This window comes from Coregonus lavaretus (assembly GCF_964263955.1).
Source record: "Coregonus lavaretus genome assembly, chromosome: 24".
In the NCBI taxonomy this organism is placed as follows: Eukaryota; Metazoa; Chordata; class Actinopteri; order Salmoniformes; family Salmonidae; genus Coregonus; species Coregonus lavaretus.
The window spans coordinates 42,787,817-42,802,655 of record NC_140011.1 but is presented as its reverse complement, the minus strand read 5'-3'; the positions used below and the strand labels follow the sequence as shown (position 1 = coordinate 42,802,655).

At 38.5% G+C, this 14,839-nt stretch overlaps 1 protein-coding gene across 1 annotated transcript in view; it reads right to left on the bottom strand.

Moving 5' to 3' along the window:
- LOC311099890 (relaxin receptor 2-like) overlaps positions 1 to 14,839 on the bottom strand; it is a gene marked incomplete at its 5' end in the record, with an annotated part of 178,084 nt that overhangs the window by 64,698 nt on the left and 98,547 nt on the right. Inside the window, 2 exons of the mRNA XM_084140610.1 lie at positions 8,173 to 8,244; positions 14,269 to 14,340. Coding sequence (XP_083996736.1) covers positions 8,173 to 8,244; positions 14,269 to 14,340 — 144 coding nt within the window. The remainder of the gene's footprint in view (positions 1 to 8,172; positions 8,245 to 14,268; positions 14,341 to 14,839) is intronic.

The following is a 14,839-nucleotide window of genomic DNA, read 5'->3' as shown; positions in this document are numbered from 1 at the left end:
TGATGGACAGGATGTAGTGACCTGGGGGCAAAGGTTAATAATAACAGAGACAGGGAGGCCTATGATGGTTACCAGATGTATGTGAAAGGAAGATGACCAAGGGTATATAAAGGAGGGTGTTTCTTTTGTTAGTTAGTTGGAAACGTCAAAAGGCAAAGCTCTGTCCTTTGGTGTCTCTGACCGGGTACCGATCATTAAACATTTGCATTAACTGTCTACAAAGTGTCTAAGTACATCCTTACATTCGTAATCACTTGATACCTAGAAACTCATCATAACAGATTGGCGTTTTTACGAACAGGATGCAGTCTACAGCTCAACTAACAGGTAAGCAGACTTTCATTTTTTTTGATTATGTCAAAATCTGCTTATCTGTGGTAAAGCTGAACTGTAACGAACTTTCAAATTCAATATTTTTAAAGGGGGACGATGAGTTGTATTGAGTTATGTAATGAGATGTAAGGAGTTAATTAAATTTGACGATAATAGGGCGCTATTATTCTAAACAGGGTTTGGTTTGAGTAAAGGACCAAACATAAAACAGAAGTAGTAGAATGGGTTTTAACAACATTGGGTCTAGGCTCTTTTATTATGATAAGTTAGATTCGTGTCCTAAAGTAAGGTAGATGGGTTATGTCAGTCCCGTGACGACAGGATAGACATCAGAAAGATGCGAGGTTCGAGTCCTCAGCGATAAACGTCTTTGGTAGACGAACGTAGAAAGATGTGAGGTTCGAGTCCTCAACATGACGAGATTATGGAGTGTACAACATTATAAAATAGAATCAGAGGTTCAAGTCCTTGGTAGTAAGTTCGAGGCCTACAGTTGAAGTAAAAAAAATACTTAATAGAAGGTTATAAAGGCCCTATCAGGTATTTTGGTGTAGGTTTGAGGCCTACAGTTGAAGGTTACAGTCCTTAGTGCAGAGTTGTGAGGTTCGAGGCCCCAACAGAGCACAAATCCTTTATTGTGATGTTTAATTCATAAATGGTTAAAAAAACCATTATGAATGAGTGGGTTTAAGGCCCTTTTGAATTAATATTTTTATGAATTACTCAAAATGGCTAGGAGAGGGAGCCAATGACATGTAACATATTGAATCATAGCACCAAAAAAAAACGACAAATAGGAACTACATTTTAATACATTATCAGAAGTGGATATTTGATGTAAGTGTTTAATTACTAACATTGAATGTTACTAACATTGTATGAAATGACATAGCGATAGGTAAGCATAGAGGTGATAATGAATATCCTCAGGATAGTAGTTATAAGGGGTAAATAGAGCTTGATGTTATTGTAGAAAGTAGTGGAAGAGTCTGTATTTTATGGGACAGCAACAGCAGTGTCCTTGGAAATTACAGTCTGTTTTTTTGGTTCCGCTGAGAGAATGAAGGAGAGGCTGATTTGGGTTGAATTAGGATTTTTAAACTAACTGAAGTATTCCATTATGTGAGTATCTAAAAGATTCTAACGGTCTATATGGAGTTTGTGACAAATGTGAAAATATGATCAATTTTACGTATGAGTAGGTGATTATTAGAGGTTTCATAAAATAATAATTGGAATAATAATTATATATTAACTTGCTCACCCAAATGTAGACGTACGTCGTGGGTGAAAAAGTAATTAATATGAGTTTTCTACGTTTGTACCGTTGTTGGATCATGTGATAAGGTTTCATGAATAAATCGGACCATAAGAAATGTGGTTAAAGAAGTAAGTTATAATATTGTACAAAAATCCAGAAAATCACATTGTATGATTTTTAAGTAATTAATTTGCATTTTATTGCATCATAGAATATGAGCAGCAGTAAGTAATGTGTTATGGGTTAGATTAAATGTTTTAGGGGAAAATGTATTTGTGGTATAAGGAAGAATTTAGAGGAGGCCTTTCTATGACATTAGTAGACTGCAACAAGCTGCAAGAATGTGCACTTCCTAATGTAAAATGCTTATCAGGACTGATAAGAAGACTGGATGAAGTAGCATGCTGTGTCTCAACTAACAATGTTATGCAGACTTTCTTTCGAAAAGGTGAAGGCTTGTCTGCCAGACCTACCAGGAGAATCTGGACATTTTCTGCGACTTGGAGACTATGTGGTGGTAAAGGATTAAGGAAGTCATTGATGGACAACACCCAAGTGGGAAGGTTAGTAATAGGTGTTGATGGCTACCTTGATGGAGGGGCAAGTAAAGAGAGAGATTCCTAGATCTATATGTAACATTGTAGGACTTTTCTAACGCAAAGGAGGAAGATGGCACCGCTTCGGCGGAGCATTGTTTTGTTTTGTCTGTGTGTGTGTTTTTGCAGCAGAGACTATTGGTACGCTGATAGAAGGACACAATCCACAGAGAGATGGTGATAAATGGAGAAGGATTCTGCATGATCATAGAACTAGTGAAGGAAGAAGGTGTCACGTACGTTGAAGGACGGGTCAGACCAAGGCGCAGCGTGAAATGCGTACATGTTTATTTAATAATAATAATAATAATAATATGCTTTGTCATTATGGGGTATTGTGTGTAGATTGATGAGGGGGAAAAAACAATTTAATCAATTTTAGAATAAGGCTGTAACGTAACTAAACGTAGAAAAAGTCTAGGGGTCTGAAAACACTATAGCTGGAATGAAGGGAAATACCCATACATTTTTACGTATGGGTGGTCCCGGGGATCGAACCCACTACCCTGGCGTTACAAGCGCCATGCTCTACCAATTGAGCTACAGAGGACCACGAGTTGTAGAAGATGTGATGAAAATATGATGTAGAAAACTCCCACATGCTGAAGAAGAAATGTATGGAAAAGACATGTTTATCTGTCACGTAGCGCAGAGCACAGGATCATGTCAGTTCTATACATTATATTTTATATAAACACACTAAACAAAACAACAAACCAACGAAACGTGAAGTCCTAAGGCTAAACACAAACCAAGCCTACTCACGGAACAAGATCCCACAACCCTCTAGTGCCAATAGGCTGCCTAAGTATGATCCCCAATCAGAGACAACGAGCGACAGCTGCCTCTGATTGGGAAACACACCCGGCCAAACATAGAACTACAAAACCTAGATAATACACATAGATATACACAACATAGAATAATCACACCCTGACTCAACATATAAGAGCCCCCTGAGTCAGGGCGTGACAGAAGGTTCATGCATCATCACACAGTCTACACCGACGGAGGTATGGATAGAGGGGAGATTGAACAAGTATCATGTCAACCAATGCTACAGATGGCTACGAGGAAACGGATGATCTAGAGATGAGGATACGGTTGATGACAATTATCAGCAGATGAAGGATACTGATGAGCTGTGGGTTATGGCTGATTACCTCAGTGGAGGAACAGAGCTATAGACCTCCAATAATTTCCAGATTTCCAGATTTTCACGAATCAACTGGTTGTCATTCCATTCGGTTATATGTATTTAAAGGGTTTGTATAATAGAAATTGGGAAGTATATTAGAAATTGGTATTAGGAATAATTGTTAAAACATAATAATTTGTCATAAGGTAAATGTTTATATGGATTTATTGGTTTAGAAATTAAATCAATTAAATTGTTGTGTTTTTGTCTTCTAGTGAAGTAAATACAGATGGTATATTGATGCATAATAAGGGATCATTTGGCCTAGCATGGTGTGTACCTATATAATAAATAAAAGTAGCAACATATGAACCGGCTGAAGATGAATATCAGAGGCGTTGAAGACGTTTTTGTAAAATACCACTTCTACATGCAACTGGTGTACAACAACCAAGGATTTTCTCATGTTTTATATCGAAGGGGTGGGAAAGGAGTCCACCATTGAGTGAGAATGGAGAAAGATTTGTTCAAATGCAACATTGCTCATGTTGTTGGTATAATGGTTGGCAAATGGATAAGACAATGAGGTTGTGGAGTTGGTGGTGAATCGAATGAGACATTGTAGTTGTGACATTGTCATGGGAAAGTAATTTTTGAACTATGAAGCTGTCTGAAGAACATAATGAAGAGACGCAAGAAGATTTAAGTGCCGGTGGAGAAAAAGGGGTTGCTTAGCTGTATTGATAATAAAATTGGATTTATCTAAATTTGATAATTTGGGTAGTAGGTATATACACTGCTAAATTAATAGTATTAAGAATGCATTGAGATAATGATCTGTATTTATTTTCAGGATGAGGAAAGTCATAATTGAAGTATGAATGTTTATAATGTATGTTAATATAAGTAGACATTCTGAAAGTTGTGATGGGTGATTAAGTTGAGAGTCTTAATTTTCAGTGATAAGGATAAAGTGAATAAGGATTGTCATTTTAAATTTGGTCGAGTTAAGTAATTTGGTTGGTTATAAGTTATAAGATTAATGAGTAATTTAAGTTAAATTATTGGTATGTATTAGTATAATTATTTTCAAAATGAAGGATAGTGATTGTTAAATTGAGAATTTTTTTATATAGACATTATGGGTTTAAACAGTGATACATTAAGGTAATGTCTTAGGATAGATTTATATGATTGATTTTGAGTAGACATTGTTGACTCATACTGTTTGAAACATGGAAGTTAAGGTGAGGATTGTGAATGAAATCATGAATATGTTGATTAATTGGTTTAATGTATTAGCATATTAGTCATTATATACATTTGAAGTATTGGGTGATATTGATATGGATGTTTAGGGTGGTAAATATCTATGTTGATAGGCAAGTAATGAATTGGTTATTATCATGAGGTTATGATATTTTCATATGATCTGAATTTGGTTGAATTATTAAAGCGGGAATAGTTTAGGGACGCGATGATTTAACAGGGAGCGATAATAGAGTGTTATAATGTGTATGTCATATCAGGTATATTAGGAGGACAAAGTCGGAGTCTAACATTGTATAGTTTAACAATCATGGGTTGTTAAGCAATTGGGTCTGAGATGTTAATCATTAGAATGCGTAATTGATAATCACATAGAATTGGAGGCTATTATATTAAGATTAGGAGGATATGGTAATTTGAATGTTGTTGAAGTATTTTCAAGGTTGTTTAGTGGTAATTCCATAGGAACATGGATGGCAAGCATTCTAGGTCCTCTAGTGGCAATAGTACTCATTGTAGCCATAGTTATGGGTTGTTGTTTTCAAAATGTTCAGGGATTGATTTTAAGATCTGTACAAACGATTAATAACATGCCTGTGATTACAGTTAGAGATGTATCAGTTAATGTTAATACAAGGAGGGAGAGTACTAATAATTATTCTATGTCATCTTATTACAGTTTAGAGTACATTGATAAGGTTGATTGAGGTATGGGAATGTTAAGTTGGAAATGTATGCCATGGAATTAAAAGTTACAGGAAGTAGATGTGGACAGGTGATCAGATAGCTCCCCAGGTGACCAGTGATAAGCTTGGGGGTTCATCTGACGGCGCATGGATGATGAAGACGGACGTGTTTGTTATTTTTATATTCATGTGTTCAGATTATAATATCCATGTAACTTACAATGTGTCATGGATCTTTGTGTTTGTGGGGAAGATGTCATGATGGTCACAATTTAGTTGATGTAGGTTTTCTTGGTTGCATGGCTCAGAAAAAGGGGTCATTTTAAGATAGGGGATGTCTATGTGGGATTTTTCCTTATATATGAAAAATAAGGATTTGACTACATAGATTATTATCATGAATATATAGTAGTTAATTATGTGTTTATCTTTTACTCAGACTGAGTTTATAGAGGTTTGAGAGGTTTGATATCGCATAAGATAGATAAGAATGTATACCTTTGTTGATTAAATATATTGAGAATCAAGTTGGATCCAGGTATAGAAGGTAGAAGGGGATCAATTTAAGTTATCTAGCATAGTTTAGGATCTAGTCAGAGATATATGTACTACTGATTAGAGAATATTTAATTTTATACAAAGTTATATGTGAATTGTTTGGGGTTAAGTCATGTCACTTACCACAAAAAAATAAAAAAATTAAAAATAAATAAAATAATGGATTGTAATGATGAAACGTCATAGTATTGTGAGGACAGAGGTAGAGTTACTAGATAATTAGTTTGGGGCCATGAAGTCTACATTCCATTATGTCAAGGTAGATTAGTGATGTTTAGGGTAGTGTGAGTGATGGACAGGATGTAGTGACCTGGGGGCAAAGGTTAATAATAACAGAGACAGGGAGGCCTATGATGGTTACCAGATGTATGTGAAAGGAAGATGACCAAGGGTATATAAAGGAGGGTGTTTCTTTTGTTAGTCAGTTGGAAACGTCAAAAGGCAAAGCTCTGTCCTTTGGTCATTAAACATTTGCATTAACTGTCTACAAAGTGTCTAAGTACATCCTTACATTCGTAATCACTTGATACCTAGAAACTCATCATAACAGTGAGAAAGAGAGAGAACTAGAGTGAGTGAGAAAGAGAGAGAACTAGAGTGAGTGAGAAAGAGAGAACTAGAGTGAGTGAGAAAGAGAGAGAACTAGAGTGAGTGAGAAAGAGAGAGAACTAGAGTGAGTGAAAAGAGAGAGAACTATAGTGAGTGAGAAAGAGAGAGAACTAGAGTGAGTGAGAAAGAGAGAGAACTAGAGTGAGTGAAAAGAGAGAGAACTAGAGTGAATGAAAAGAGAGAGAACTAGAGTGAGTGAGCAAGAGAGAGAACTAGAGTGAGTGAGAAAGAGAGAACTAGAGTGAGTGAGAAAGAGAGAGAACTAGAGTGAGTGAGAAAGAGAGAGAACTAGAGTGAGTGAGAAAGAGAGAGAACTAGAGTGAGTGAGAAAGAGAGAGAACTAGAGTGAGTGAGAAAGAGAGAGAACTAGAGTGAGTGAGAAAGAGAGAGAGAACTAGAGCGAGTGAGCAAGAGATAATTGTGTTACATTGTGTTTGGAGCCAATGGCCCATGAAATGAACCTACCATTCTGAGAAAGGTCACGTCAAAGACTTACTAATTATTATTGCATTATTCCTACTCAGACGATACTGTGTGTTTGAATGCAGAATAAGATGTGAAGAATGTCACTGAATTAACAAGTAGAGACAACAATGTGAACAAGTGTCAGAGGGAGGGACCGAGAGCCCAGTTGGAATGAATACCTAAAGTTTTAACCCTATCCCAAACTTTAATCCTTAATTTAACCAGTTGGAATTAATACCTAAAGTTTTAACCCTATCCCAAACTTTAATCCTTAATTTAACCAGTTGGAATTAATACCTAAAGTTTTAACCCTATCCCAAACTTTAATCCTTAATTTAACCAGTTGGAATTAATACCTAAAGTTTTAACCCTATCCCAAACTTTAATCCTTAACTTAACCAGTTGGAATTAATACCTAAAGTTTTAACCCTATCCCAAACTTTAATCCTTAACTTAACCAGTTGGAATGAATACCTAAAGTTTTAACCCTATCCCAAACGTTAATCCTTAATTTAACAAGTTGGAATTAATACCTAAAGTTTTAACCCTGTCCCAAACCTTAATCCTTAACTTAACCAGTTGGAATTAATACCTAAAGTTTTAACCCTATCCCAAACCTTAATCCTTAACTTAACCAGTTGGAATTAATACCTAAAGTTTTAACCCTATCCCAAACCTTAATCCTTAATTTAACCCTAGAGTTATTTCTGTGTTAACCCTATGCCAACACTTAACCCAGTTGGAATTCATGCCTAAACTTAGCCATATAGTTGTTTCTGTGTGCCTAAATGTTACACGTTTGTCACAGAACGTCGGGAGATGAGGTCAGTTTACTCATGAAAACAAGCGTTTGTCACAGAACGTCGGGAGATGAGGTCAGTTTACTAATCAAAAACAGACGTTTGTCACAGAACGTTGGGAGATGAGGTCAGTTTACTCATCAAAAACAGACGTTTGTCACAGAACGTCGGGAGATGAGGTCAGTTTACTCATCAAAAACAGACGTTTGTCACAGAACGTCGGGAGATGAGGTCAGACTGTGATGTCTTATTGAGCAGGGAAGAAGCCAATGTGTTTGGACAAAGGAAATGAATGACACATAAATTACACATTAATTAATGATATTATATTTCCTTTGTCCAAACACATTGTGTGTGTGTGTTTGTGTGTGTGCATGCACATGCATCTGTGTGTTTATGTGTGTGTGTGTGTGTGTGTGTGTGTGTGTGTGTGTGTGTGTGTGTGTGTGCTACTCACAGGAACATGAGGGAGGTGAGGCCGGTGAAGGTGTCTTGGGAGATACTGTTCAGAGGGTTGTGATCCAACACCCTGGTGAGAGAGAGAGAGAACCAAAGACCTTATGGAACAGTTATGGAGAGAGAGAGAGAACCAAAGACCTTACAGTACAGTTATGGAGAGAGAGAGAGAGAACCAAATACCTTATGGTACAGTTATGGAGAGTGAGAGAGAACCAAAGACCTTACAGTACAGTTATGGAGAGAGAGAGAGAGAGAGAGAGAGAGAGAGAGAGAGAGAGAGAGAGAGAGAGAGAGAGAGAGAGAGAGAGAGAGAGAGAGAGAGAGAGAGAGAGAGAGAGAGAGAGAACCAAAGACCTTACAGTACAGTTATGGAGAGAGAGAGAGAGAGAGAGAGAGAGAGAGAACCAAAGACCTTACAGTACAGTTATGGAGAGCGAGAGAGAACCAAAGACCTTATGGTACAGTTATAGAGAGAGAGAGAGAGAGAGAGAGAACCAAAGACCTTACAGTACAGTTATGGAGAGCGAGAGAGAACCAAAGACCTTATGGTACAGTTATGGAGAGAGAGAGAGAACCAAATACCTTACAGTACAGTTATGGAGAGAGAGAGAGAACCAAAGACCTTATGGTACAGTTATGGAGAGAGAGAGAGAACCAAAGACCTTACAGTACAGTTATGGAGAGAGAGAGAACCAAAGACCTTACGGTACAGTTTTGGAGAGAGAGAGAGAGAGAGAGAGAGAGAGAGAGAGAGAGAGAGAGAGAGAGAGAGAGAGAGAGAGAGAGAGAGAGAGAGAGAGACAACCAAAGACCTTACAGTACAGTTATGGAGAGAGAGAGACAACCAAAGACCTTACGGTACGGTTATGGAGAGAGAGAGAGTGAGAGAGAGAGAGAGAGAGAGAGAGAGAGAGAGAGAGAGAGAGAGAGAGAGAGAGAGAGAGAGAGAGAGAGACAGAGACAGAGACAGAGAGAGAGAGAGAGAGAGAGAGACAACCAAAGACCTTACAGTACAGTTATGGAGAGAGAGAGCGAGAACCAAAGACCTTACGGTACAGTTATGGAGAGATAGAGACAACCAAAGACCATGTAAAGTACAATACATCCAAAGTGCCAATAGATGTTATGCATTTATTCAACACAGTCTAACCCTACAGAATTACACAATACAATAGGTTTGCTCTACATGAAATACAGTACGTAGCTTGGTGGCAGATCTGATTGTGCTTTTAGCCAAATCATGACAACAAACACAAACTATTAATATGAGCATATCCAAATAAACGTTCAAAGTGCTCAATTAAGCAAACTATGAAAAACAATGAAGAAAAACAATGAATCTGCTCGACTGAGCATACTGTTCACAAAACTCACAGTGAATATGCACATTGTTGCATGATAACAAACAGTAATTGTTTTGGCAGTGTTTAACCGTCCATGAGCAGACTTGCTTTTATTTGGTTGATTTTACAGCCAAAATTCCCTTATGGAAAAACCACATGAATTTCACGTGATTTAATGTGAAGTTAATGTGATAACATGTGAAGCAACATGTGACAAAATAAAACTGCACGTGAAAACATTTTAGCACATGTGAAAACATGATCTCATGTGAAATTAATCTGAAACAAATGTGACAACATGGGGATGCAAAGTTTCAACATGTGACAACATGAAACTACACGTGACAACATGTGAGCACAATCTCATGTGAAATAAATGTGACAACATGGGAGCACAATCTCATGTGAAATAAATGTGAAAACATGGGAATGCAAAATTTAAAAATGTGAAAGCCCAGGTGTCAAATATATATTTTACTTTGAAAGGCAAAATTGTAATTCATTCAATTGAAACAGTCATGGTCCCCTGTAGGTTTTATCTAGTTCCCAGTTTGTTCCAGGGACGTCCCCAAAGACGTTTTTAGAACATTGTGACATTTCTGCACTTTGTCTAAAGTGGCAGTAAAAATTAAGTAAATATACTGAACAAAAATAGAAATGCAACATGCAACAATTTCAAAGATTCTACTGAGTTACAGTTCATATATACGGAAATCAGTAAATTAAATTAAATTCATTAGTCCCTAATCTATGGATTTCACATGACTGGGAATACAGATATGCATCTGTTGGTCACAGATACCTTTAGAAAGAGGTAGGGGCGTGGATCAGAAAACCTGTCAGCATCTGGTGTGACCACCATTTGCCTCATGCAGCGCGACACATATCCTTTGCATACAGTTGATCAGGCTGTTGATTGTGGCCTGTGGAATGTTATCCCACTCCTCTTCAATGGCTGTGAAAAGTTGCTGGATGTTGACGGAACTTGGAACACGCTGTCGTACACGTCGATCCAGAGCATCCCAAACATGCTCAGTGGGTGACACGTCTGTGAGTATGCAGGCCATGGAAGAACTGGGACATTTTCAGCTTCCAGGAATTGTGTACAGCTCCTTGTGACATGGGGCCGTGCATTATCATGCTGAAACATGAGGTGATTTGGTGGATGAATGGCACGACAATGGTCCTCAGGATCTCGTCACGGTATCTCTGTGCATTCAAATTGTCATCGATAAAATGTAACTGTGTTCGTTGTCTGTAGCTTATGCCTGCCCATACCATAACCCACCGCCACCATGGGTCACTCTGTTCACAACTTTGACATCAGCAAACCGCTCACCCACACGACGCCATTACACGTGGTCTGCGGTTGTGAGGCCAGTTGGTTGTCCTGCCAAATTCTCTAAAGCGACGTTGGAGGTGGCTTATGGTACATTTCTGGGATCTTTTATTTCAGCTTATGAAACATGGGACCAACACTTTACATGTTGCGTTTATATTTTTATTCAGTGTATCTACAACAACCTGAAGGTGTTATTTCTATAAAATTACAGGTTGCTGCAGTATTCTGATTTCAATTACTGTAAAATATTGTAGTGTGACCACAATTGGGACTCAGCCTTAAATGGGATTTGAACTCAGAATCTCTTGGTTGTAAGCAATCTGAAATGTTCTGCTACAGTGAACGAAAAGTTCAAAGGTACACTTCACAGGTACACATATGAACTCACATGGTACAGTTTGGTATCTTGTAGGTATAATGGGACATTTTCTACTTAATACTTTGAATTACGGGCAACTTTAAGCAATGTGCAGAAATGTATTCTTGCCAATAAAATCTGGCCGATCTCATGGCTACAGAACTGGTGGCGACAGGTTACTGTAAATTCTAATCCCAGGTGTGGTTACGTCCCAAGTGTACTAACCAATGCTGAGGTCAATTTCATACGAGTTCCAGTTAATCCAGAAAGTAAACCCAATTCCAAATTCTTCGGGGGTAAAAAAGCACTGAAAATAATTCTATGAGAATTTTTCTGTGTACTTCCTGGATACAGTTTGTTGTTGTATATTTACTGACAAAATACATTTCAACTGTAGAAATATATTTACAGTTGTTTCCAATATTTTCACCACAACTCAGGAGCCGGTAACTTACTATTTACAGTTTTTCTCAATTGCTAAAACACTAAACCCTATTGTCTGAACCAAATGCTCAGTTGCCTGAACCCACTGATTGAATCAATCACTCTTTTGGCAAAACCATAAGCACTTTTCACCTGTTTAGACATAACTTGCCAACACATTTTCATTGTGATGCACCCGTGCTGCATAATGGTGAGCACAGGTGACAAAAGTCAAACACAATTAGAGCACAGGTGTCACCACTTGAATACAACAACTCAAAATTGATCACACTTGTGGCTAATGATGTGAGGGAACATATACAGTAAGCCAGTTCAGAGAGCACTGGTTTGTGAGGCCCTACAATGGATAGAAATCTGAGAGGAAGAGTTCGTGTGAGAGGAGGTCGAGGTGGTCGAGGTGGTCAGCGAAGACAAAGAACAGTAATATCTGATGAAATCAGAGCTACTGTGATTGACCATGTTCTTGTCCATGGTATGAGCATGAGGGAGGCTGGACAAAGGGTACAACCAAACATCAGTAGATTCACTGTGTCCACCATAATCCGAAGATTTAGAGAAGAGAACAGGTAATTACCTTTTTTTGACATTATAGTACAGTATGTAAATGTTGACAGCAATTACTGTATGACATACTATATACTGTAACACAGTATACTGTAAGTAAATATATGTTTCAGTACATCACTGTACCAATGTACTGTAGTATTGTAATGGAGGGTTGGTCTAACTGTTTGTAGGCCTAGTATTCCATGTATATTTTTTGTAACTCCATGTTCTCTTTTTGTAGAATTGAAAGACTGCCACATGGGGGTGGGAGGACAGGTATGTTCTCCCCACACCAAGAGACCCTAATTGTTGATATGGTCCGTGAGAACAGCTATACAGAGTGCCCTTTGATCGCAACTCAGACAGAGTCAAAGAGCAAAGATTCCAGTATGTACAGGTTGGCATATATCCAGACACATTCAATGTTGATTACTCTAAGTAGTGATTTACTGTAGTGGCCTAAATCACTTTTTCCGTATCACTTACAAAACTATATCTATTTCTACAGAGGGTTTTTCAACTGGATGTAATGGAAAGACCCCATCAATACATCTACATGGGATGAAGCTGGGTTTAATCTCACCAAAAGGAGAAGGAGAGGCCGTAATGTGATTGGCCATCGGGCCATTGTTGGTGTTCCTGGGCAGCGTGGTGGCAATGTCACATTATGTGCTGCCATCAGAAATCATGGGGTTGTCCACCATCATGCCAACCTGGGGCCCTACAACACTCACCAGCTCCTCATTTTCCTCAATCCCATGCGAGATGCTTTGTTAGGGCAGCAGGATGAGCATCCCATCTATGTTGTTGTTTGGGAAAATGTGAGTTTTCACAGAGCCCTCCAGGTTAGAGAGTGGTACAATATGAACCAAGGTTTTATCAATCTTTGCCTTCCACCGTACTCCCCTTTCCTAAACCCCATTGAGGAATTCTTCTCCTCATGGCGGTGGAAGGTATATGAACGCCAACCTTACACCAGGGTAAATCTCCTGCAAGCCATGGGACTTGCCTGTGGTGACATAGGTGTGGAGGCATGCCAAGCCTGGATACGGCATGCCAGGGGTTTTTTCCCCCGTTGCCTGGCCAGACAAAATGTGGCCTGTGATGTGGATGAAGTCCTGTGGCCTGACCCAGTACGGAGACATGATGCTGTGGCTGAGTAATGCACTTATTTGTATATATTTGTACTTTATTTTTACATGGGCTTACTGTACACAAGTGGCTAAGATTTCTGTTTGTTTTTACAAGTGCTACATGTAAATGCACAAGATTTCTGTTTTGTCTTTTTGTACAAGTGCTAAATGCACAGTTTTTTTTTGTTTTGCAACATGCATTTAGCCTACAGTGAACAATAAACATTTATTTCTCCAGCTTCATGTCCTGAGCATTGTGTTTTCTATTTTTCTACGTAGTGTTTAGTGACTGTTCAGTAGTGTTTTGATTGACTCGTGGCACGATTTGACAACATAGTTCAGTTTTGAGCACAGATTGAACTGTTTTGAGGTGAAAGTTTGGTTTTGCAAGAAGAGTCTGAGGTTTTGTGAATGTAGCTTGAAAATTGGGTTTTGTGTTCACAGTTAAGAGAAAAGGAGAGCAGCTTTCAAGAAATGTGTCTTAGCAATCGAGAAAAACTGTAATAATAAAAAAAGTGTTTTTGGAACACTTCACGTAACATTTCACATGTAAAATCATGTGTTTTTTAAACACTTCTCATGTGATCACGTTTTCAAATGTGCAATTCCATGTGTTATCGCTGTTCAGCTAAAATATGACCGCAACTGGTATTTTAACTCACAACCTCTGGACTTTCAAAACAAAGATATAAAACAAAGAGGTGTTTCTAATCATTTTTGCTGTGATCAAATGAATTATTTTGAGCTGCATTCCTCTGTGATAAGTCTAATAAAATAGAAATATGGTGATATGGCCTCAGCTGGTTTATTTTACTGTCCACACTGCAGAACGGCTAAATCCTCCCTTTGATGCAGTCTGTTGTATGTGTGCGTGTGAGTGTGTGTCTCTGTGTGTGTGTGTGAATGTGTGTACCGGCTCTGTACTCACAGCCACCATAAGTTACGGAGATCACTGAACACACCCGGACTGAGAGATGAGATGGAGTTCTGACTGAGAAACCTGAAAGAGAGAGAGAGAGAGGGGGAAGGAATTTTATTTAATTGAGAGAGAGAGAGAGAGAGAGAGAGAGAGAGAGAGGGGGAGCGAGAGAGAACAGTAGAGAAAGGAAGGGAAGGGAGAGAGAGAGAGATAGAGAGAGAGAGAGAGAGAGAGAGGGAAAAAGAGAGAGCGAGAACATTATTCCTCCTACACAACAAAGACACAAACAGATAATCAGATGAGAAACCTCCTCCTTCCTTCTCCCTCCTTCCTCCTTTCCCCACACGATCAAATTTTGCACAATGCGAATTCAGACAGCATCCAGCAGTCAAACTGCCTCGATTAAACTATCTGATGGATGGACAGTGTATCTTTAAAACATTCACCCATATTCCCATAGGGGTTTGGTCAAAAGTAGTGCACTATATAGGGTGCCATTGGGGACACATCCATAGACTGTATTTACAACCTGTAGGTTACAGCTGACTGGTTTAAGCAGTGGGGAACCGTCAAGGCCTAA